At 39.6% G+C, this 25999-nt stretch overlaps 1 protein-coding gene across 5 annotated transcripts in view; it reads right to left on the bottom strand.

Annotated features, from left to right (window-relative positions):
* Positions 1-25999, bottom strand: part of col18a1b (collagen type XVIII alpha 1 chain b) — an 87855-nt gene that overhangs the window by 5580 nt on the left and 56276 nt on the right. For 3 of the 5 annotated variants that reach the window (XM_017715768.2, XM_037536531.1, XM_017715764.2), the window contains 30 exons: positions 23777-23803; positions 23615-23677; positions 23451-23534; positions 23303-23353; positions 23060-23209; positions 22503-22565; positions 22371-22415; positions 20481-20540; positions 14710-14859; positions 14224-14289; positions 13119-13145; positions 11653-11751; positions 11501-11536; positions 11334-11417; positions 10974-11006; positions 10844-10879; positions 10052-10111; positions 9820-9897; positions 9693-9728; positions 8102-8155; positions 7881-7964; positions 7733-7792; positions 7539-7560; positions 6531-6581; positions 6297-6331; positions 5109-5222; positions 3581-3746; positions 556-620; positions 329-457; positions 196-228 (listed from right to left, as the gene is read on the bottom strand). In XM_017715768.2, the coding sequence (XP_017571257.1) occupies positions 196-228; positions 329-457; positions 556-620; positions 3581-3746; positions 5109-5222; positions 6297-6331; positions 6531-6581; positions 7539-7560; positions 7733-7792; positions 7881-7964; positions 8102-8155; positions 9693-9728; positions 9820-9897; positions 10052-10111; positions 10844-10879; positions 10974-11006; positions 11334-11417; positions 11501-11536; positions 11653-11751; positions 13119-13145; positions 14224-14289; positions 14710-14859; positions 20481-20540; positions 22371-22415; positions 22503-22565; positions 23060-23209; positions 23303-23353; positions 23451-23534; positions 23615-23677; positions 23777-23803 (2061 nt within the window). The remainder of the gene's footprint in view (positions 1-195; positions 229-328; positions 458-555; positions 621-3580; positions 3747-5108; positions 5223-6296; positions 6332-6530; positions 6582-7538; positions 7561-7732; positions 7793-7880; positions 7965-8101; positions 8156-9692; positions 9729-9819; positions 9898-10051; positions 10112-10843; positions 10880-10973; positions 11007-11333; positions 11418-11500; positions 11537-11652; positions 11752-13118; positions 13146-14223; positions 14290-14709; positions 14860-20480; positions 20541-22370; positions 22416-22502; positions 22566-23059; positions 23210-23302; positions 23354-23450; positions 23535-23614; positions 23678-23776; positions 23804-25999) is intronic. The other 2 variants (XM_017715765.2, XM_017715766.2) reach the window with 2 other exon arrangements.

Here is a 25999-nt window from a genome sequence, read left to right as displayed (position 1 = left end):
TTGTGCAATGTTCCAGTAATAATAATAATAAAAATCTTAAATATGGGACAGATAAACAGTTTGAGAAAAGCCAGGACAATCTGAATGAAGCTGGAATATGGGAGTGTCTAGAACACACGTCTGGTCACCCTAGCCATGATATTAAAGGCCAAAAGACGAAAGAATTAAATGAATCAAATAAAGTGTTAAACTTACCAAGTGTTTTGGAAACGGTGTATATTCTCCCAGCTAAAATCAATCAATATAAACAGCGTTAGCCATGATATGTGCATGTTGACAGTAAACATCTGCAGTTGGCTAATCTCTTAGTAATCTTTTCATGTTCTACCATGATTTTCCGGACGCCGTCCCGCACTCTGACATAGAAGTCTGTGTTGTCTATGACGTACACCAGTGTGCCTTCTGGATGCTGTCGAGTCGCGGCAGCCATTGTGTCAAAAGATCTCAGAACCATCACCTGAAGTGATGGAAAGCAAAGTTGACTGAAACAACTGACAGGAGAAGATAATATAAATTCAATCCTTGGAAATGCAGGTGGTAAAGAAAGATTATTACTCCAGATGATTGTCCAGGAATTCCAGGGGGCCCAGGAGGTCCAGGTGGTCCAGGGACACTGATGGCTAAATAGTAATTAAGTGTTAGCACAGCATATTCTAAATACAGACATGTGGGTGTAGCTGGCAGCAGGGTTGGGATAGCTACTGAAAAATTTGTAGTTACCTACTTTGTAGCTACTTTCCCAAAATTTCTAGCAGCTACAATTGAGCTACTTTTCCAGAAAAAAGCAGTGGCTACGTTTTAGCTGATTTTTGAGAAGTAGTGCACTACTTTAGCTACTTTTTAGCTACAGAATGTTTGTGAATCTCCACCTGACACACCAAACAAGCCCAACTAACAATGTGAACAAGATGCTGCATTTAATCCTGTGCCAGAAAGAAACGTACAACTGAAAAGCTGCAAAAAAGATCACCAGAAAGTGAGTTTAAGTGACCAACAACCAAACTTACACAACGGCGTGATCTCCAACAAAAGTTCAGACTAAGTAAAGGCAAAGTCTATCATTTCAGGTTTTTCCTAACAAAAATCAACAAAAATAATCGAATACAAACCAAAAGTTTGTGCAAAATGTCTATTGTTGAAATAAAACGGCTCCAATTTAAACATTTCAGCAAAATCTGTACAGACAAGACATTCAGAGTCATGTTAAACTTCAGCAACACTTCAGCCTCAAAATGTTTCAGTGACTTTGGCTCTGCGGAGAACTATTAGTAATTATAGTATTACAAAAATGCAGAACTAGATCTACAGGTCAAACAACAGTCAGTTCTGCTGCTCGTTCTCACAGTTTTAACAATCAACATTCTCGAAACCCTGGTTGACATATCACTGCTATGTTACGTTGGAACAGAGTTCAGACGAGTGCAGATCTATCTAGATCTCTAGATTTAACACTAATCAAAGGAAAACCCAAAATCATAGTCACAAAACAGTCGAAACACAGAGCAATCCAGACAGGCAACAGTACAAAAAGGGCAGGGCAAGGCAAGGCAAGGCAGGGCAGGGCAAGGCAGGGCAAGGCAGGGCAAGGCAAGGCAGGGCAGGGCAAGGCAGGGCAAGGCAAGGCAAGGCAAGGCAAGGCAAGGCAAGGAAAGGCAAGACAAGGAAAGGCAAGGCAGGGGTCAAAATACATAAGGCTGCAAACATGAAGAAACACTAAGTCACCAGGATATAATACTTCACAACCCTACAGTACTAAGCCTGGGTTTAAATGCTATCTACCACAGGTGTTGTAAGTTAGTACTCAGGTGATCGTGAACGCTGATAGGTGGATTAAACAGAGTCCTTGGTCACATGTGTTCCCTGGGACTCCTGGGAAATGGAGTCCGTGTCGGATTCCGGTTGTGACTGAGCAGCTCTCCCAAGGGCTGCTGGGAAGTGAAGTCCGTGGAATGCGTGACATGCTAACAGGGCTTCTTAAGGTTTGCTACATGATACTATACCTTCAATATGCGGGTTAACAGTGAACTTCCATGTTGTTTGTAGTCTGATATGAGTAGGTAACACAATATAACTTCCATTTCAATCTCTAATCTCTAATATAGCCCACGACGGAGCCTGTAGCCTAAACTGAGCGGCGATTGGAGCTGGACTAAAGCAGCTGATTTGGCTGGCCACTTTGCAAGCAGTCCAAGCTTGTGCTCATAAACTCTCAGGCAGCTACATTTGTGCCATAGCAATGCTATGTGTTAGCTTTTAGCATGTGTGCTGCATACCTGAACATCTCAAGAAGTCAGTTACTCTGGTTCTCTGGGCTCATACAGAGACAAACAGAGTGGGCAGTTCAGTCTATGGTCAGGCCACAGCTGTACTGAGGTCAGCAGAGAACCTCTCCCTGCTCGCTGTGTAGTTTCATCGCTTTTTGAATCTCATAAAACCCTGAGAAACTGCTGAGGAGCTCGGAGTCCTAACGCTAGTTATGAACATCACAGGTGTTAATTAACGTACTTAAGTAACAATTAATAAGCGAAGGAAATAACGCTGAGCTTGCCAGATTTTGACTGGCCATGATTCGCTCACAGAGAACAAATCAAATTTCATGTAAAAACTGAGGCATAATATTCTGCCCCCAGATTTAAGACTAACATCAATCATTTGGAGACGAATGGACTTATTAGCATTCATAATCACTCCAGCTGGTTTCCGGATACGTTCAATCTGCAACGAGAACAGAAACATACTCGACGCAAAGATGAACGCAAAATGTTGCTGTGGGGGTTAAAACACTCAGTACTGAAGGAGGCGATAGAGTACAGATTTCCAGCAGCCTCAAAGGCTAAACGTAGACAGTAGAGGAGCGTGAGCTGCTTTACTTCTTCTCTTGGACTGTAAATGTGATAGTTAATCATATTTTTATACCATCTTTGCGTGAGACTTAACTGCTCATCTGCTATGGCAGCTGAGAAAGCACACAAGACCGTTTGGTCAGGCTTGGCTGTCGTTACAGCGCCCCTTGCTGTGACGCTCAGAATGCAGCTTGCGCTTACATCGCATTATGAAATGCGTCGTGACACATTTTTGACGTCGGACGTTCAGAGACATTTTACATGTCAAAGTTTCCTGACTGAGGAGCGAGAGAAGTGGCTACAGCTGACCTTGAGCTTAAAGCAGAGCAAAGGACGTCTGTGTTTTCGTTTATGTTACGTTTTTTAGCCAATCCTAGCACTTCAGCACACACTGAGACTTATTTACAGCCAAGATGGTGAAACAGATATGAAATGCTTTGGTTGCCGATCCCTGAGCCAAGCCTGTAAGGGGTGATCAGCGCGTGCCTGTTTGCTGGAACTGCACCAGCCCCCCGATAGACCAGTTAACAACCACACATTTTACGCAGACTGCCTGAAGCTTGTAATCGCATTAGCTACACAAACATTTGTAGCCACTACAGCTTCTAGCTACATTTCATACAACAAATATTTGTAGCTAAGTACAAAAAGTAGCGCACTACTTAGGTTAGAAGCTCCTCCATCCCTGGTTGGCAGGATGTAAGAATTCAACCTAATGCCAATGTTTTGCTTCTTACTTTGTGAGGGTCTGTGTGCCCCTGGTAATGCTGGTCCTGTTGATCCTGGTGGTCCTGGTGGTCCTGGCAGCCCTGGTGCACCGGGATTTCCTTGTCGACCAGGATAGCCAATTCCAGGAGGTCCTGGAGGCCCTGGAGGCCCAACAACAGATTCTCCTCTTGGGCCCTATTTAGCACAGCAGAAGGAATCAGTGAGGAATACTTTACCACTTGTTTCATGGTTTCATATACACTGAATAGCCAATTTATTAGGTGCACGTATCTAGTAGCATATTTCTCCTTTGTTGGCCTCCATAACAGCATGAACATGAGCATGGACTCTACAGCATACTAGTTGCATGTGTAGGAATGTGCTATCTGTTGTACAGTTCCTGCAAATTGGGTGGCTGCATGGTCTTACGATAAACAGTCCTTTCCACCTCATTCTGAAGACGACTGATAGCTACAGAAGTGATAATAAACTGAGGTCTTGCTCCTGGGACCATTTGGTGATCATGTGTGCCTTGTGATACAAGTCATATAAGGATTATCATACTGGAAGGGTCCATTCAAGTGTGGATAAACTGTATGAAAGGAAGATCTCAGTCAGCAACAATGTTCACATACACCATGCTATTCATACGTTCTTCAGTTGGTTTCTAGAGTCCTAATATGTTCCAAAAAATTCCACACCTCATCACTGGGCTGTTCTGATGACTTAGGCTGCTTTCACTAATTTCTGATCTTTCAACATGAAGCTCCCACCGGCAGCTTGTTCATTAGCTAATGAATCAAATGAGGTGTGCTAAATGTGACAAAGCCCACAAATATACACAGTTCTGGGGTCATCAGGCCTGGGAACTCTCTGACCTACGCAAAGTAGATTAGTTTGGCAACTTAATCACTGTGATCAAATTAACTTTTTTCTAAAATCTAGTATTTCTTCTGTCTCCTCGATGCCATTTTTGTTTTATTTTTGTTTTTTTTTATGTTTTTTTCCTTTTGACTCATTGATGCTCTGTACATTTTCACATTTTCACTGCTCTACATACCTGACCAATGTGTGCATAGTGTTGGAACAACAGGCCTGAGATTGGGAAGCCCTTGGCTAATTTGTACCCACTCTACAATAGACAAGGCAGGAGTGTACCATCTCACTCTTCTGCTCATTCTAATGATATTTTAACACTAACCGATGCCAGAAATGCTAGTCTGCCTGATTTGTAGTAATTACAGCAGTCACTTGACATTTGACTTCTTGGGATGTAGAGTTTGTGTGATCAGGGTCAGCTCTAGCTTTCTGGGGGTCCCAAGCAAGATAGTTTTATCTGATGTACTGTAAAATTAGAGGCTAAAAAAAAACAATGACTACCACAAGCTATCGAAATGATATTAATTTATACTTGGCGAATGTCGACATGTTTAGGTAGTATGATTTTTCCTTCTTGGTGACTCTCATGTTTCATGGCTGTTATTGGGTAGAACTGGTATTGCATGTGAGGGTTAGGAGCTACCTAATAAACTGGCTACACAGTAAATGAGCTCATACCGGAGGTCCTGGCCTTCCAGTTTGACCCTGTCCTCCACCATAACGATGATCGTAGTAGCCACCTCCTGGTTCTCCCTTCTCTCCCTTAGTGCCTTGTTCACCCCTTAGTTCATTCTGCAGTGACAAATGTGTTAGCATTATATATATATATGATATATATAGCATTATATTATACATTATATTATATATAGCATTCAGGGCCAGATTAACACTTCCTGAGGCCCGGGGCTAATTACCAGGATGAGGCCCTTCATATGATGTTCTGACGCATGACCTCACACAAACCCACTGACACATCAGCGTACACAGTACCAATCTATGACAGACTACCGTTTAAAGTGAACTGGTATTATGATTTCAATTCAATTCACTTCAATTCAATTCATTTCAATTCAAGGGTAGCTTTAATATCATTACTGAATCGTTACTGAATAGTTTGCAAAAAAAACAAAACACATTTCCAGTAGATGGGGAGTAAGACAACCATTCTCTTGCCACCTTCTCTCCATTTCTGAGCGAGCGACTGAACAATGTTTTGCTCAGACATCGCTTCTGATTTTTATAGCTCCTTTCAGAAGCCGAAAAATCGGCATCTTTATGTTGACATTGTGTGGGTGCTTCAATTCCCTTTCCGACCCAATAGCTTCGCATCTCCTCATTAACTTCTCCCCAGCATGCAATATCTGTTGATATATCTATTTTCGCCCCTGCCTCAGAATCAACAGGCTCATCTGCTACATTACCCACTGGTTCTTCTCCATCACTTGTTTCCTCAGAGATTGTAGCACTATTGCTAGCAGACTGGCTAGTTGGGCTGGTTAGTTGGCTAGCGGTGGTTGGCTGCTGTCCATCACTGACAGTTGCCTCTTTGCTGGTGGTAGCTGCTACAGCAGGCTGACTACTCCACATGTTGGTTAATTTGGGTGTTTTCTGTAATAATTCTGTCGCTCTTTCCTTTTTTATTGATTGTAATTTTCGTTTTTTTGCTCCGCTCTCGTGTTTCCTTTGGCCCGACATTTTCGCTTGTTTCGTTTTTTTTTTTTCTATTAATTTTTGTCATTTGACATTCAGCGACCGGAGGCCCCCCTAGTGGCGAGGCCCGGGACTGCAGCCCTTTCAGCCCATTCTTTTAATCCGGCCCTGATAGCATTATATATATGACACTTAGTAAGGCAGGGATTCTCTTACCTTCAGTGCATAAATATCAAAGTTGCCAGTGAGACCTGTGACAAACAGATGAATTCATTAAAAACAAAATATAATTTTAGAAAATGCTCACTGATTTGGATTTTGACTGGGATTATAATAAAACATATTCATTACCCAGTTACCACTAAAATAATATTATTGTTAATCATGGACAACTCACCTGGTTGGCCACCAATTTTAATATTTTTTCTAGCCAAATTTAGAAATCAGTACCTGGCAAACCAGGAATGCCTGAGGCTCCTCGGTCTCCCTTTTCTCCTTTGGCTGTAAGGAAGAATTAGTGATAAACATGTTCAATCTAATTGTCGCATCCACATTTGAAACTAAAATTCCCCAAAAGCAGAAAAGTTGAGAAAGTATGGGAAATGCAAATAAAAACAGCAATGATTAAAAGCATCAATCCCCTTTTCAAACGTGTGAAAATGAAATGCAATTAGTAATACACATTTGAGAAATATAAACAAAGTTTGCTTTGCAAGACAGCTGGATATGGCAGGTACCAGCCAAAGTTCCCAGCCATCCCTCAGGGCAGCTGTTTAGCCTTCTGGCGCACTAGCTGTTTAAACGGGTAAAGGTTGGTAAAGAGCTGTGTGAATGTTACAGCAGTGAGTCACCAGATTATTGCCAGCATAAAGTTCAAAAGCCAGGGTCTGTCATGGAATGGGGGATATATTAGCACTTCTGTGAAGGCACTATTAATGCTGAATGATACACATATTGAAGCAGTGTATGCTGCCTTCTAGACAAGGATGTTTTTTAGAGATGCTTATTTCAACAGTACAACGCCAACCCACATTCTACACATGATACCACAGCGTGGCTGTTTAATGACCAGAGGTGTTAGACGGGTTTATGTGCAGTCCAGACCCCAGTCTCCCACTAAACATATACGTCACACTATAAAGCAGGAGAAACCTGTTCATAGTTGTAAAGCACCTGACATACACACAACTGCACATATCAAGTGAATTATACATTCATTTAGCAAATTTTTCAAATATGTTGTGTAGGTAATGGAATTATCTTTGAGTGTTATGTTGTTTGGCAACCATATTAACAAATTACACTGCTTGGCAGAAGAAATGTTTGTTGAAATTCAATTATTTATTGAATATTAGCTTATGTTGTCATATTATATTATGTTGCAGCTTGGCATCAAGCCTAAGGTAGCTTTTTGTTTTATACACATTATGTGATATGAAATAAGACAGCCAGACTCACCGTAGTAAAAGCTGGGGCTGCCCTAAAAAAGACACAAGTTATCTTATAACAGCAGCAGCAAATGTTCAGTTATCTTCCTTGTATAAATATTGCCAACACATTATCAGCGTGTAGCCAAAACATGCAGCTTATTAAGGCCAATTCCACATAAACAGGCAGTCATTAGAAAATGTCCCTATGTATGTTATACTTACCCTGTCTACAGATGATATAGGTCCAGGAGGTCCAGGGGGGCCTGGCGGTCCAGGAGGTCCCTGAAAAGAATCCATAAAAACATCAGATCCAAAACAGTTTAATGCAGAATGTTTGCCTGAAGTTATACTGTAGACACTCACGCCTTACCGGATAACCATATCCATATCCACCTTGCCCTAAACCTCCTGAATCTCCCTTTTCCCCTTTTCTCCCATTCACACCCGCACGACCCTGTAATCCACAACAGTAGGGAGGCCATTAGTGGTCATTGGAAAAAAGAAAGAAGAACACCTTTACGACTTAGCGATCACAGTACCATAATATGTTCTCTGACAAGCATTTTAGGCTGTATGTGCTGAAGTACTCACTGGCCTTCCTGGGAGTCCTATTTCTCCTTTGGGCCCTGGAGGCCCTTGTGGACCCTAAAGAAAAAAATAGGAGTAAATACATAAAATTAACCAACAACACTATATACACACATTCCTGACCCCAAGTGTAGCTCATTAGCCAAGATATGTTTAGTGTCTGAACAAGTAATAGATGCTTACAGCCACCAGTTTCCCACTGTGCAGATTGCATGGCTAAACATCACACACTTGCCGCAAGCTAGTATCACACACTGTATTTAAACTGTATTTAGAAACAAAAAATTAAACCTGGATTTTGTTTTTATTTTTAGATAACAGTGTTTCATAAGCAATACAGTGCCCAAAAGCAGTTTTGGGACAATCTGCATAAACTTACGTCATGTTAATTTATTACTTCAAAAGCTACATCGCAACCATTTCTTCATTCCTGTCCATCAGAAAAATAATAAAACTGAAACTCCAAGTGATCCAGGTAATTAACCGATTATTATTCATTTTTTTAGTATTTTATTTAGGTATTTTAGTATTTTATTTAGGTATTTTAGTATTTTATTTAGGTATTTTAGTATTTTATTTAGGTTAGTATATGTCATGTTCTGGATGACAGCTTGAAGTCTTCTAAGCATGGAGTTCAGAAGTGATGCTCAGTCACACTTGCTGGATTTTCTCTTGTGGATGACCAGATATAGCAGGTTTTGAACTCGTTCTGTTTCTTTCAGTACACTGTTCATACTTCATTCAGGATTTCATTTGGCTTTGCAATTTTCATCTGTTCTCATAGACATTTTGTTACCATAGAAACCCTTTTTTCACACATGAATCCAACTCAATAATTCAAGCTCTATAAAGCAACATCTTTCATAATGTAAATTAAATGAAATTTAAATTAAATGATGTGTGTCCCACCATTTCTTCGGTAAAATGGGAGGGTTAGGTGAAGGTTTTCTAGTTTGCTGTTGTTCAGTGGTGCCCACAGTAATGACTGATAAGTAGTAATATAGCTAAAATGATGCTCTTTTGAGTAAAGTCTTTGTAATACATTAACAAATTAAATAATAATAATAATAATAATAATAATAATAATAATAAAAAATCCTGGTAATGGTGGAGAGCCTGACAGTGTTAACAAACTGAGTGGCAGTTGCACGCCAAATATTATTTACTGTCCATATTGGAAAAACCACAAGAGAATAAACCAAAGAAAACAAAAATTACGAAGACTAGAAGCTGAACAACAGACGTGCTGAAACAAAGCAGGAAACTGTAGACCTGGAGCAGGAACTGATATGAAGAATCCAGGAGCAAGGGAAAATAAGTGGAAACCACAAAAGACAAAAAGGCAGCAAAAACAATGCGTGACGAGGACGAGACAGAAACACAGCCGAGGAATCAAGCCAAAGCTGGAGCAAATGAAAACCCAAAACAACAAGCACATGCCTGAGGGCACAAATTGCTTTACTGAACAGTCTGGAATAAAGGACTAAGGCCTCTCACACTGGGCTGGACTTTTTACAGCCTATATTTTCTATAGGAATCTACGTATGTAACTCTATACACTACAGACTACTTTAAAGACAAAGACAAAACTCACTGGTGGTCCCACTGGCCCTGGAAGTCCTAGCTCACCCTTGAAAGAGATGAGTTAGTAAATTGTAATACAGTTCTTATAGTAAATCATCTTATTTTCTATGCTAAATCTAAGACTGTAGGAATCTCACATGTGTGCCAGCGTGTCCACCAGGGTAGATGGGAGATCCTTCTCCACTGATGACCAGGCCAGGTTCACCCTTCTGACCCTAAATGGAAGAGGATTATAAGACACAGTTCATAATCCTAGATTAATAAAACTGATGTTCTAATTAAAAAGTGGCATTAGAGTTAATACACATTCACAAAGTTGCACTTCAGCTAAAATAAGCTGAACTCAGGCTTTGTGCATGAAAAGCATACTTTAATGGATGTTCCTGGTAGCCCTGGTGGCCCCGAATCACCTTTAGGTCCCACTGGACCCTGCAAAAGCAAAAATAAAATAATTGATGAAAAAAGATGTTCATACAGCACATTTTACATTTGGCAGATGCTCTTATCCAGAGCGTCTTACGATTGGGTCATTTAACACAGGTAGGGGAAGGTGGTGTTAGGAGTCTTGCCCAAGGTGGGGGGTTGAACCCTAGTCTACTGTGTAGAAGACGAAGGTGTTAACCACTACACTACACCAACATTTGGTCTAACGATGGGAAAACTTTATTGTCCATTAAAGTTGCATTAAATAGAAATTTGGCTTTGGCAATCTGGCACATAAAGATACATAAACAGATAAAACACATAAAACACAGCAGCAATACACACAGATTATGTGGGGGAGTTATTTATTATGTCCTTGTCCTTGTCGGTCTTTTTCGAGCTTAAGTCTTTAAACACTTTAGTATAATATAAATGCCGTAAGGTCACTGTAGAGAAAACAGATTACTGTTAAGTTGCGCGCATAATGTGTTTATTATTTATTTTATGTATGATTTTATTTATTTTTATATTTTTTTCCCCATACAATTTAATATACTTATTTGTTAATTTATTGTCTTTACTTTGACAACTTTTTGATATAATAAATGATTTTTTATTTTTTGCATACAAAACAGTATAATTGGGGTGGGTGAGTGGCCCTGTTTATAGATATATAAGTTAGCCGAAAGGTGAATCCAAACAAAGTATGTTCAGTCCAACTCAGCATGTCAAACTTACCGGGAATCCTGGATGCCCAGGAATACAACACTCGCCCTAGAAAACAAACCATGCCTTTGAGTGCACAGAAACATGCTGATATGCATGTTTGTTGACTTAATTTGATAAAAAGTTTATGGTCAATTCTTGCCTTTGGTCCAGGTGCTCCATGTACTTTGCCATCCTGCAATGAAATATCATTAAGGTCAAAGTACAGTTACCAACAACATTAAAGGGCCCATATACCTTCAGCTTAGAAGAAAGGAGCTAAACAGCTGCAGGCTGAAAAGGCACTGGTTGTCATTACAAAGGCAATGAATTCAGAATGGGCTGTTTTTGCAGCTAAGCATCCATATATGGACTATATGGACTGAGAAGTGAAGTGCACACTTTGAAACGTTATGCATGTTTACAGACTAACTTTGTTTCACAATATGGGCTCTTTAAAGTATGGGTTAGTTTAACATGTATGAGAGTGACTTCTCTAATCAATGACACTGTCTAGACTTACAGTGCTTGAAACGTAGACCACTGATCCTGGAGGGCCAGGAGGTCCTGGGGGCCCTGGTAGACCCCCAGGTTGTCCCGGTTCACCCTAAAAATATATATACATTAGAGACCAGGATAAACAAAATGCTTCCAAACATTTATTTTAACAAAGCATGAAGTATCATTTACTCTGTCGCCTTTGTTCCCTCTTTCACCCTTTGGACCCTGTAAAAAAAGTTTGGGACAGAAATGAAGAAACTTGCACCTTCAGAAGTGTTTCTGCAGTACTTATAATGCTACAGTGAATTGACACACTACTGGATCTGCTTAGGGTAACCCACCTCTAGTCCACGGAAACCATCAAGTCCAGGACTTCCATCCCGTCCCCTCAGGCCTTCACTGCCTTTCTGCCCTGCAATTCCAGGCAAACCTGTCTTGCCCTGAGAGGTTGATGTTGAAAGGATAAGACTGGAGCTTATTGTTAAAGTGGTTATATTTCTTTTAAATGCATTCAGAATCATTAGAAGCATTAGAGCTGTCAGATGAGAGCAGTAATAAAAATGTCTTTGTTTGCCAAATGCTCAAATATATTACATTTTTTCAATTCATAATATGTAATAATAATAATAATAGTGCTCAAAGTGTCAATATTTTGTGTGATGAATATTATCCAGCACTGCCTGAACCCTCTTGTGCCTGGAATTCACCAGAGCTGCACAGATTGCTTCTGGAGTCCTCTTCCACTCCTCCATGATCACATCACAGAGCTGATGGATGTTAGACACCTTGCGCTACTCCTCCTTCCCTGCCACCACACATGCTGGACACCATGTGAGCCAAGTTTATCTTGGTCTTGTCAGACCACAGGACATGCTTTCAGTAATCCATATTCTTGAACTGCTTGTCTTCAGCAAATTGTTTGCAGGCTTTCTTGTGCATCAGCTTCAGAAAAGGCTTCCTTCTGGGACGACGGCCATGTAGACCGAATTGATGCATTGTGTGGCGTATGGTCTAAGCACTGACAGGCTGACCTCCCATTTCTTCAACCTCTGCAGCAATGCTGGCAGCACTTATGTGTCTATTTTTTGAAGCCAACCTCTGGATATGACGCTGAACACATGGACTCAATTTCTTTGGTTGACCCTGGTGGAACCTGTCCTGAAAAACTGCTGTATGACCTTGGTCACTGTGCTATAGCTTTTTCAGGGTGTTGGCAATCTGCCTATAGCCCAGGCCATCATTCTATTTCTCACACCCTCAGAGAGTTCTTTGCCATGAGGTGCCATGTTGAATATCCAGTGGCCAGTATAAGTGAACTGTACCCAAAACACCAAATTTAACAGCCCTGCTCCCCACGTTCACTTTGAGGTGTACGCGCTTGTGTTGCCAGTTATTTAGACATAATTGGCTGTGTTTTGAGTTATTATCAGAGGACAGTAAATCTGCACTGCTACACAAGCTGTACACTGACTACTTTAAGTTATATCCAAGTTTCATTTCTATAGTGCTGTCCCATGAAAATTATCAATCATTCCCAAAAGCACACTGTTTGTTTCGGAGAGGACAACAGAGACTCGAGCCCCCCAGTTCACACCAATGGGAAATTCTGCCAATTTTTCCAAACTTTAGTGATTATGCCTGGAATACATAGCAGACACAGCAGAGGTAGCTTTACACCTGTGAATGGACATTTTCTACATTTGAATGTACATTTTTCTTTGAATTTGATAAATATTTGAATGTCTTATTGACTGTTGTCTTATGAATGTTTTATTTTGACAGCCCTAGAGCTGGCGCAGCAACTCACCGGCAATCCAGGAATTCCTTGTGGTCCCTGTAAAGAAAAACACAAAATTACTGTCAAGAGTAAAAGAATGATTTTTCATTTTATACCACCTTTCTCAAACACAAGGTTGCTTTACAGAAGCAACCTCAGTTGCTTCACTTTTGGGATGAACTGGAACTGAGACTGAGACTGAGCCAGGCTTTCTCATCCAGCATCACTGCTTGACCTAACAAGCTGTTTTGACTGAAGGAGCACACATGTCCTACATACACACTCCAAAATCTCATGGAAAGCCTTCCCAGAGAAGCAGAGGCTATTACAGCCACAAAAGGAGGACCAACTCCGTATTAATATTTAAAATCCAGAAAATTAATTATTATTATATTACACATCACATCTTTATAAATAATTATTTATTTTATATATTCTAAACCATTATTAATTATTATTATTATTCTTAGATTATAGTCTTCACATTGTAACTGGAAGCTATGATATGATATTCTTCTTCTCTAAAACTTTAGAATCACTAATCCTAAAGTCTAAAGTCAACTGAACATAAACAACCTCCATTTTTATTATTAAATCAAAACCTCAGGGGATGTTTAATGTTGGAACCAATGAAAATCAATAAAAAAATAATACTCAGTTAAAACATGGTGGAAAGGATTAACAAGGCAGTGAACAGGTTTTATGTAGAGCAGTTGCTTTCAACCTGTGGGCTGCAGCCCCCCAGTGGCTTGTGGTGGTACTGCTAGTGGACCATTGACCATCACAAAACAATTGCTATAATATGAACATTTAACCAAATATAATTATAAATATGACACATAATCTTGATTATTTACATAAATGCTTGGAAAATTAATGCTAGTTCTGTTTATAATTTCAGTGTAAACGTCACCGAATCTAAGAAAATACAGCAGTGAATATGTAGCTTTGGCCTTTACATTCAAGGGAATTGAAAACATGTAACTAACATCCCTGGCTGTGAACTCAGAGGTCCCCAACAACTTACAGCATCACTTGGAAGCTAAAAATAGCAAATAGGTATCTACACTTTGTTTGGCTGAAAGAATTGGGATGATGTAAGCAGATTTGAAAAGACAAGCTTAGACAAGCTTACCTGCGGACCCGGTGGCCCCATTACTCCTGGAATATACTGAAGAGGAACTTCTGATATGTTTCCTTTCTAAATATAAACATGAAGTAAAGTTGTTTTAAGAAAAGAGTTTTCAGAAATGTACATTTAAAACATGTTGCAATCAAACAAACCCTGGCTATCAAAAGATTGATGTCAGTTTTTAATTCTAATTTAATAAAACTATTCAAGTTCATTTGGAGGAAAACAATATTCCAGCACTGTCTTGGGTACCATGCCAAATCCCACACACTTTATACCGTTATGATGTCAGTGCTTATCAGCACTGACCCAAACCTTATCAGCACTGACCCAAACCTTATCAGCACTGACCCAAACCTTTCAGCTGTGCAAGCCACCATCAGGGCAAAAACATCAACATACACATACTTTTAGGCATCTGAAATGGCAGGTAGTGTGAAAGACGACTAAAAGGTAATGCAGTTTCAAAGGCAATTTACAGTGACATACACTGTCGATTGTGATGACTGGTCCAGGGGGTCCAGGAGGTCCAGGAGGTCCTGAAGGCCCCTGTGGTCCCATAGGACCCATAGGTCCAGGCAGTCCAGCCCAGCCTACCTGTCCTGGGACACCTGGTTGTCCTGTTGTGCCCTCTGCACCCTGCAGGTGTAAACGTAGACTCTTAAAGGGAAATTCCACTGATTTTTAAAAATATCTAAATAATTAACTGGTTATCACAGAAGCACGATCATTTAGAGTGGTCTGACAGAGAAACGTAGCCAGTCAGGATTGCTTACAGTGGTGGTGATAGGAATCAGATGTCTGAAGAGTTTCATGCTTTTAAAAACTGCCTCACAGCCACTCTGAATTTTGAAAAATCTGTCAAATCTGTTTTACAACCCCAGTCCTGCCCTGTGCCTCTAATCGAGTCAAACCCTAACCCTAACTTCTTTTGTGTTCTAGCCTCTAACGGAAGTGTGAAACATTGCTCACTCCAATATAGCAAAAGGGGAGGGGCCATCAGAGCTCTGCTTTGAAACTTTCAAAATTCCAAAAGTAAAACTTTGTCCTTCAAGAAATGTATTTTTTTAACACAACGCTCTTTGCATTAAGCTACTTGTGATTGTAAAATGTTAGACTGGGAACTGGGCATTAGGTTATAGTGAATGTAGGTAAGTTCATAGCGCATGACTTTAGGCACAGAGCTGAAGTACACCTTAGAATTAACAACCATCTGTCTCTGTGTTTGCACACCGTGAAATTAGACCTCTGCGTTTAACCCATATGTGCAGTGAAACACCCACATGCACACTAGTGAACACACACACACACACACACACACACACACACACACACACTTGCCCGGAGCAGTGGGCAGCCCCATCCACGGCGCTGAGAGCAATTGGGGGTTAGGTGCCTTACTCAAGGGCACTTCAGAGGGGATCGAACTGGCAACCTTCCAGTCACAGGACTGGTTGCCTAACCTCCAGCCCACGACTGCCCACCTGAGATGCAGTTTGGTGTTTTCCTGCTCTAATATGTTCATTTCAGCTTAGCAGCCAAATATCAAGCTATTCTTGTGTGTAAACGTGTCTCTTCAGGTGTATAAAGGACTAGAGTTGCAAAACACCCCCAACACCTCCACCTCCTGTTCATGGAAACATTTCTGCAACGCGAGGCTGGTCTATATGACATGTCTTGATTTTCTCAGTGAAAATAAGTACAAACATGTACTTTATAAGGGTCAAATTTAAGCAAGGCACTGCATTTTAGTGCAGAATTTCTGCTTATTTACTGAGTTTAACATTTTGGAAAACATAAAACAGAAAATCTAATGTGTTCCATAACTTTTGCACAGGCCACATTTTATATTCCACTTCAGCAAATAAACAATAATTGTGCATTAAAATCTGCAGAAGAATGTTCTCTGTAGAGGATGAGGTAACTTATTTTAGATTTGGAAAATCATCAAAACGTGTCATTTTACCAGAGGGGCCCAAACTAATACAGGGGGGCCCAAACTATAGTGTTACGTCAAAACAAGCATGCTCTGAGGTTTCATATCTTTTAGGTTAAGAACATGCAATAATACAACATTGACAGTGACCAAAGAAGAGTGCACAACTCCAGGGTTAGTGTCCAGCACAGTTTGGTACTCAAACTCACATACTGAACCAGCAATTACAGTCAGGAGGTGCTGTGTGATGCCAAAAGTCAGAAAAAAAAAACATGTTTTTGCTTTGAAAGCCACTTCAAAACTTTGCAATGGTGGCTTTGGGCATATAGAAGTAGAATAGAAAGAAAATGCAAATAGGAAGAGGACTCATCTTCCAAGGCATCCATATCCCCAACCACAACTTTCTACTAACAAACCTTCTTCAAACTCAACAGAAAAGAAAGTTTCAGCATTCGTTTATTTTCATGTTTGTTCTTAATGCTTATTTGAAGGGCTGGAAAATTGACCGAGGCTATTTGACAATGTGGCTGGTCCCTTTTACAAAACTGTGCTCTCCAAGACTGCAGTTGTGCACCCCTGGTCCAACACAAGAAACTGGAGTTAGGAGGTTTTGGTATCACAGCAATGACCGACCTGCATGTCATTTTTTTCTTTTTAAGTTTCAGAACTACTCAAAACAAATGCACACTAGTGACACATGACGGTCTCTTTACCCACATCTGACCATAGACAGGGTTGCCAGATTGCGTACAGCTAAAAAGTGTCCAAAACTCTACCAAAAAAGCTCGTTTTAACCAAAACATGAAATAATAAGGCATTTAACCAACATGACATCGATGATAAATTCTGGGTATGTTTTCTCTTGATGTTTTGCCTTTGTACCTAGATGGCACTGTTGATCGTTTAAAAGAATGTGTTTATCTCTGGTACAAAAAACTAAAAGCTTTCCATATTTTTAAAGTATCCCTTTCAAACATCTAAAGAAACTATAATTATTTTAATAAAATTATTTGATTTGTAAGTGTATCTTATTTTGCAGAGCTCAAACTAATAGCAATGATATTGCATGCATAATGATTTCTATAATATTTATAACAATTGCATAATGATTTTTAAAAACTGGCTTACCTTCATAGGCTGTCATGAATGGATCACTGGCCAGTACGATTTTCTACTATTGCAGAACTATGTACAGTAACGTGGAGTGAACTGGATAGTCCACGCCATGTTAGGCCCTGAAAGCATGTCCATCACATCAACAATATGCTTGGTAACCCCTGAAGTGGACTGCTACTGTGGACTCAAAAGACTGACTAAAGCGTTGTCAAGCAAAGTTTGCAGAAGTGGCTGGATCTGGGGAGAAGTTAGGCCTATTCAAATTTCAGCTGCATTATTAAGTAAGGCAGTTTATCTATTTTATACCAGCCCAAATTTTGTCCACCCACCAAAGCACCTTTTGCCTCAGGAAGATCCAACCAAAGTCTGGCCAGTTTGACAGGAACTTGCCTGATCTGGCAACATCGACTACAGAGCTCTCCGAAATTTAACCCAGTTTCTTGTAATAATTAAAATCAGTATTCAGACCTGATCCAAAATCCCAACTCTATGTTCTTCTCAACCATGTTCTTTTGTCCATATATCAACACGCCTTACACAGATAACATGTTTCCACTCCAAAGACAGGCTATTTTGCGCATTACTAAAGCATTCAGTTGTGTTAAGCATTAAGTGGCAGATTTACTAAGAGAGGTACGAATCTTTTTTCCCGATAACTTACACTTGGGGTGGGGTGAGGGGAGTTGGAGAGGTTGGGGGTAGCCACTTTAGCGAGTTATTTACTAAGCACTTGCAGGCAAACACAACTTCACACTACTTCGTAGTTAACATGATCAATGCAGTATAACCACGTCATTTAATCATTTTGTTTCAGGTTCAAACCAACTTTAGTTGAAATCATGACTTCTTTTCTCAAGACTGGGACTTGTAAATCAGAATAATAACAACCTCAATGAAAAAAAATGATTTGCTGAGAAAATATGTGATTATATCAACAAGCGTAATTGTTTTGAGAGAGACATTAATTCATCAGACGTTCACGATAAAATAAGTATTATTTTTTCGAAATACATTCATTATCAGCTGGAGGGATGAACTGAACTTGAAGTTCTGCTGATTGCATTTGGAAACCGTCTGATGTAAAAACCCCTGTTTCATTTCCCTCAGGTCACTCAGGATGTTTGGGACTATGTATTTTAAGGATAATCAAAGAATGTGACATTTCTGCTGCGCACACAGCCTACAGAAGCCACAGTGCAGGAGAAACACACAAGAGTAGCAAAGCAGGGATGGCAGAGCGAAAGATTTCTGATGTGGGCTTTTACCAGTTGTTTAATAAAGAAAACTTTCAGACAAAACCGGTTCTGATAGTGTAAAATGTACCCAAAATACAGTGCCCTCCACAAATACTGGCACCCCTGCTAACATGAGCAAAACAAGCTGTAAACAACAGATTTGTAATTGTTTACCGTTTTTGATCCTTCATTCAAAGTATAATTACAAACAGCATTTGTTTGCAATGCAACAATAGAATAAAAAAATCTGATGAAAAATTATTTTAGAAATCTAACTGAATTATAAGCCCCTTCATATTTTATGCTTTAAAGTTCATTTGAGTGATAAGGAACTGGTCAGCCTTGATTTTCTCTTATACCGTGGTATAAACACACAAGTGACACAGGCCCAATTCCCTCAATCATCCATCACTATGAAGACCCTAGAATACAGCATTAATGTGTCCCAAAAGGTTGTTGAGCTGCACACTTTAGGAAATGGCTATAAGTAAAAGCTAAACAGTTAAAAATGGCTCAGTGTAAAGCAGCTTAAGAATTTGCCAGTAAGAAGGCGCATGTCTAAACTGACCCCAGGCAGAGTGAAAACCATAGTTTGAGTGGCCAAAGAATCTCCAACAATAAACTACGGGGAACTGCAGACATTGGAGATCCTAGGGTCAAAACTTGGTCGATACTGGAATCAGACACAATCTACATAACCACCAGCTGTTTGTAAGGGTTGCCAGAAGAAAGCCTTTGTTGTCAAGGACCTCCCTTTTGCCAAATGCTACTGGAATTGGAAGCAGGACTGTATACTGTGGTCAGATGAGACCAGAGATAGAGTATTTTGGCAACACAAGAAGTGGGTTTAGAGTAGACACAAAGAAAGTCTTGCAGAAAAGTGCTTCATCCCTACTGTGAAGTATGCTGGTGGATCTCTGATGTTGTGGGGCTGATTTTCTTTCAAAAACCCTGGAGAACCTGTCCAGATACATGATATCATGGACTCCATCGATTACCAGCAGATCAAAACCTGACTGCCTTGGCTAGGAAACCTAAACTGTGCCATTGTTGGTCGACAATGATCTGAAGTACAACTCAATCTACACAAAAATGGCTAACTGACCACAAAATCAAGGGTTTGCCATGATTATCCCAGTCCCCTGAACTGAACCCCATGAAAAACCTTCAGGATGAAGACGGGACCTCAGAATCTAAGGATCTGGAATGGTCTCAGATCCTTTGTTCTCCAGTGTCATTAAGCATTACAGGTAAAAAAAGTATTAAATGAAGGCGTGCCAACAACTGGCACACAGATTTGAGAAAAATGTATTATTATTTATTTATTTTTTAAGATTTTTTCTTCCTTTTAACCACTGTACCTCAAAAAACCTTGAATGAAAGATCAAATGGATAAGCAATAAAAAATGCCTTTTTTGCTCATGTTGACCAGGAGTGCTAATATTTTTGGGATGCTGTATTTAAAACACAATTCGGCTTAAAACACAATTCTTCTAAAACTATTTGGTTTGGTTTTAACTTCCTTCATTAAATGAATATATTTACAAGTGTTATTTTCCATCAAGAATAAATGCGTTTGATAAGCTCTTTTTCCTCTGAGCACAATGGCAGCCACATCATGACAAAGATAAAACGAGCTCTTCTCAGGTGTTAAATAATGCACGGTCAGCATTTACTCTCAGCCTTGGTGAATCAAAACAAGAGCTTCCTTATAATAATTTCCCCCCAGTGTTTTGAGAGAGAAAATCCTTTAAATGCACATGCAAAAGCGCAGAAGAGCTGCTCTGCCACTTTCATCTGTTTTACAGGCTCTGAAGTGCCACTGTGCCTGTTGAGTAAATCGCAATAGCAATGCAAAGTGTTAGTAAATCTGCCCCTAAGTCTTCAGTTAACTTCAGTTAGCTGTTATTCATGTTCTGGTTAGGCTGAAAGCAAACTGCAGGAATTTGAAAGACATGCTTAGCACCAGATACCTCACTAGTTCCCCAGGGTTTACTGAGCCAGGAGAGAAAAGAGGAAAAGGAGGAGTCTTGCTAGAAGGAGAGAAGCACAAAGGAAAAGCTTGGCATCCAATCAGAAGACAGACGCCAATATCAGTGCTTCACTCAACAGTATTGATTCATACAGATCAGATTTGTACTGAAGGCGTAATTAGACTTCATACTGAATGTTGAACAGAACAGATTCTGATATACTGATACACTGATATAGAAATTCTGGACCAAGGCCATAAACATTAAGTCCGCTAAACAAATTGTTGAAAACCACTTCATTCAGCGATGTGTGTTACGCTGTATAAGACTAAAGACAAATCAACACAAATAAAGTAAAAAAAAAGATGAAGAAATTCTCATTTCCAAAAAAAGTAGTCGATGTCTTTTGAACATGCTTGAAAAATTGCTTCCAGATTTTTCCAGAAGTTCCATCACCAGCACACCAGATATAATTTAGGGTTTGACTGAACCAAATTAGGTACTGGATGATAACAACTAAAACTGGGCTGCCACAAGGGCCTGAAGAACAAGCTTCCATTCAGTGTATTTAAGTTATATTGAAGACCACTTGATCCGCCCTAGGTTTCACAAATAGCTAAACACACTGACATACTCACATCACCATGTACAACGTTTTTAAACAACTATTACTGCCCAAATAAATACATTCCTGCTTGAACTTTTATGAATCCTTCACCATTATGTCCATTTCTACAAAAATGTGACCTAAATGTGATCAGATCCTCATTCAAGTCATTGCAATATAAGAAAAGAATCCTATAAAACAAATAATTATATACTTTTTCATGTATTTATGGAACAAAGTGATCCAACATTAAATGACTTTTTGGTGAAAGTATGTGAACCTCTGCTTTGAGTAACAGGGGAGCAGCAACTCAACCAGAAACCCCACCCCTCCTTACAGAACTGCTTTCCCTCTAATTCATCCATGACAATATATAATATTTCCTCTGTTTAGCTATTCCTTTTAGGCTTTGTTGTTTTGCAGGCCCCACCTTGGCTTGAGGTCCTAGCTCCATCAAGTAAAGGAAAGCTGTCCTGGTCCAATAACAGAAAAACAGCCCCAAACTGCGATACTGCCACCACCATGTTTTAAAGTCAGCATAGGGTTCTTATGTTGGAATGTTTGTCAAATATAACGTTTCTCATTAAAGGAATAAAGATCCATTTTTCTCCATGTAACAGTATTTCAATAGTCTTCTGACTCATTCAGGTGGTCTTTAGGAAACGTTAAACAGGCAGAAATGTTACTGGAGATGGCGGCTTTTTCTGTGCGATCATACCATGCGTACTGTTCTTGTTCAGTGTTTGTCTGATTATGGACTCATGAACACCGACATCAGCCAGTATAAGAGAGGCCTGCAGATCCTTAGATGTTACCCTGTGTTTGTTTGTGATCTCCCAGTATATTCTTCTGCTTATTTTAATGAGGTCCTTAGAAAACTTACCAAACAAATGTGTTTGGTAAAGATCAGACTTTGATGGTAAAGACTAAATCTTGACTAAATACTGAAACTGAACATTTTTGAGGTTGATATACTTTGTTTTTGTTTTATTGAGTTCTATTTATCTTTTTTATGAGTTAAATGAAGCTCTGATTATATTTTAGGTCACAGTTATGTGGAAATTCACAAAATGGGTTGAAAATACACACACACACACACACACACACACACACACACACACACACACACACACACACACACACACACACACACCAGGTGCCTAAGATGTCCTTATTCTCTCAATATTGATAACAGTACTTTTCAGGCTTTATATTCGATTATAGTATGTGCAGGATTACCACAGTCCTTATCAAAGAGCCATTATATTTACACTATGTGTTACCTTCTCCCCAACTGCCCCAAGAAGCCCCAGTTCACCACAGTCACCCTAAAAAAGACACACAGAAGAAAAGCATGTAGCAGGCAAGAACAACCTCATATTCAAAACTCTCTACCTCACTATCACATCATGTACCTTCTGGCCAGGGGGTCCTGGTGGCCCTGGCAGACCAGGTATTCCAGGTCGACCAGGTGGCCCCTATATAAACCAGAGAAGATAGCGTCAAATTACAGCTGTTTTAACAAGCTCTCTTATGGCTGCATACAGTTCAATACTGTCTAGAAGAGTGGTCCAGAAATATTTGACATGTGCTCTTCAATTCTGCACAATCCTACCAAACCTTATTTTTAAAAACTAAATCAAACAATTTTAGTCATTTTTGAATTAGCCAAACCTGACTGGAATTGCTGTGGCAACCTTTAGACTAGCTAAATATTTAATCAGTCAAGTTCGTTTTAGCTGATAGTTGACAGCGCCAAATAAAAGCAACATGCCATCAGGCCAGTCTCAATGGAGAAATTTTGTTTTGCACAGTAAGATTTCATAATATCAGATAAAATCATGATGTATGCTTAAAGATAAAATGAAGTATGAATAAAAGCTGGATGAGGAGTTAAAAATATTGTATGGACCACTGATCTAGATAGAACAAAGAATCAACGCAACAAGTGATAAAAGCACAATCTATGTACAGCCTGTCCTCGGGCCCCGTCCTGTCCGGGAGGCCCAGGGGGGCCAAATCCTACTACTCCTCCAATTTCTTCTGTGATATTTGGCCTTGAAGGCCATGAAGGCCCTGGAGGCCCAGGGGGTCCTGGTGGACCAGGAGGACCACGAAGCCCCTGAAAAAACAGAGGAGAAGAAATTCTATGAGTGAAGAAAAAGAAATACATAAAACCATCAGTTTCGGATTCAGAATGCCAAAAGACTCATACCCGCCTCTTCTCCACATCATGGAATCCAGAACCCTCCATGTCCTCAAAGGTCTGCGGAGGAGACATGAAAAATCATACAACTCATGTTGGGTCATTAAAGCAATAGAGTGGTGTCGACTGGAAACACACGGTCGCTGTTATTACTTACTGCCCAGTCTTTGCTTGAAGGTCCAGGTGGTCCTGGAGGCCCAGGATTGCCCCTGGGACCTGGCTTCCCTTCACCTTTCTCTCCCTGAATAGCAACGACAAGAATCACATGAGCCATTTTAAAATTTTGGGAATTCTAGTGCACATTTTTTCCTGAAAAGTTACCTTCTGGCCGTTAGCTCCTGGGCTACCAGGTACTCCTGGAAAGCCACGAGGCCCTTCAGGACCCTAAATGGAAGCAGCAGATTAGATTATCAATTAATTCATGTTTATTATTTCACTGTTAATGTAATGCAACGGTGCATAAAATGTTATACATATTCTTACCAATTTGCCTTCTTTTCCTGGTTCCCCCTGCCAAACAGAATAGAAATAGAAAAGAACTTAGAAAGGGCTCTGCTAGCACTGCTGCAGCATTTTCCATCTACAGCTCTCCACTGTGTCAGAGGCATTATAAAGGAGAAGACAGTCACTGGATGAAAAATGAATGGGAAGGCTCATAACACTCAGCATGGCTTCCGTTTATGAGGAAAGTCTCATCTTCACTAAAAAGTGCCAATCAGCTGTCATGTAAAGCCCAGAGCCAGCAAAGCTTGCCCTAGTTGTGAGATCTCACAAGCACAGTAGCTAGAACAACACAAAACATGCATTATGTGAGTCAAACACAACAAACGTTTTTTATTTTGGTCAGATTTTATCAGTGATTTCAAATATGTTTTTGAAACGGTATTTTGATGTTTTTAGGAGTCTGGTGTATGACTGGAAATAACTGCCTGGCGGCCATGCCGAGATGGCCCCTGAGAGGGGGACAGGCTTTCTTATAAGGACTTTATTGTAACTGTTAGCTGTCAATTTGATGAAACTTCATGCTAGAGGTGCATGATGCATGAATCATACTGGTATAAGCATATATTTATAAAAACGATGGAACAGAAGTTTCGATTTCACCGATACTTCAAACTTCTATTCGATTGTGTATTTATTTCCCTCCAGAAGAGCAGAATGCTTCATTGATGATGCGCTACTGTGCCAAAATGTCTTCATTTTATTCATTTTACTGCGTTTGTAACTCTACACAAATATATGCTTTTGTTCTCTGTAATTTTAATCTATAAAAATGTTGTCTCAATTTCTACATTTTATGAATGTTTACGTATCAGCGTCGGTATCACCAGATACATACATGAAAAATTCATGTGCAATATTGGCTTCAGCCAGTTCCCCTTTCAATATATGTTCTGGTTATTTAAGTCTTGTGTAGCCCAGTAGTATAAGCATTAAAGTAGTATAGTAATATAGTAGTAATAGAAGCTCAGTTAGCCTTTTTAATCTATAAACAATAATTATAATCTATAAAAAGTACATTTTAAAGTTAAGAATATGTACATTTTAAAGGATGTGTTTTGTCAACACACACACACACAGACGCACACACATACACACACACACACACACACATATATATATATATACATATATATATATATATATATTAGTAATATTAGTTTCATAGCTTCAGCAGAAACATGTCTTGGCTATGGCTACAATTTTATTTTTAATCCATAATTTGATTTACATTTGGTTTGACAGCTAAAAATTAATAGCTAAAAAAACCTGATCCATGTTCTACCTATGAATATAAAATGGACTTTTTTACGCATAAAGATACACTTTGCTAGTTTTGGGTATTTGGAGACCTCTCTGGCAGAAATGTGTAACTGCATGCAACATGTAAAAACAATTGTGAATTGCTCAACAATTGCACGTTGATGAGGATTCAAAGGAAGGAGAATTCGAGCAAAAGTCATTCAAAACTTGATGGAGGACGTGTCTTCCAAGGATGTACAGTACTGTGTGAAAGTTTTAGGCATCTAAGCAGATTTTTAAACACTTTATCTCAGCAGTGAGTTTATCACAATATACATTAGAATAAAGTCGTATTCATAATTCAAATAAACAGAAAAACTATAAAAAGGAACAAGAATTTCTCGGGTCCATATTTTTCCTGGACACCTTCACAGCCGCCACAGAGACTCGTTAATATCATCAATTACATCATGAGCTCAGTTTACTGAGCACTGATTGGTCAAACCAGGAGCTGCTTTTTAACTACATATAATACTGGACTTCCTCGAGGAGGAGAGGCTTGGAGATGGGTAAACAAACACACCAACATCCAGAACATCACTGTTTATTTTATACATATATATAAATCATTATTAATTAATATTCTATACATTTTGTTTACTCAAATATTAACACTTTTCTCTGCAAGTAAACACAAACTACACAAATAAATAGGCTTTTTATAAATGTGTCTTGGGCGCCTAAGACTTTTGCACAGTATCGTATGTGAATTATCAACCACTCATCTCCTCATCAGCGCAATGTTAATTTTGCATTTGAGGCCTAAACATCAAGCCAGACCTTTTTTTAGCCTGTGCATTTGACAGTAATACATAAAAAATGTACGACATGGTCTTCACCTCTAATTTTAGGGTGACTCACAGCAGCACACACTCCCTTGACTCCCTTGATGCCCAGCAATCA

Source organism: Pygocentrus nattereri, chromosome 30 (assembly GCF_015220715.1).
Source record: "Pygocentrus nattereri isolate fPygNat1 chromosome 30, fPygNat1.pri, whole genome shotgun sequence".
In the NCBI taxonomy this organism is placed as follows: Eukaryota; Metazoa; Chordata; class Actinopteri; order Characiformes; family Serrasalmidae; genus Pygocentrus; species Pygocentrus nattereri.
The sequence above is the reverse complement of the archived record's forward strand: the minus strand, read 5'-3'. Positions and strand labels throughout refer to the sequence as shown.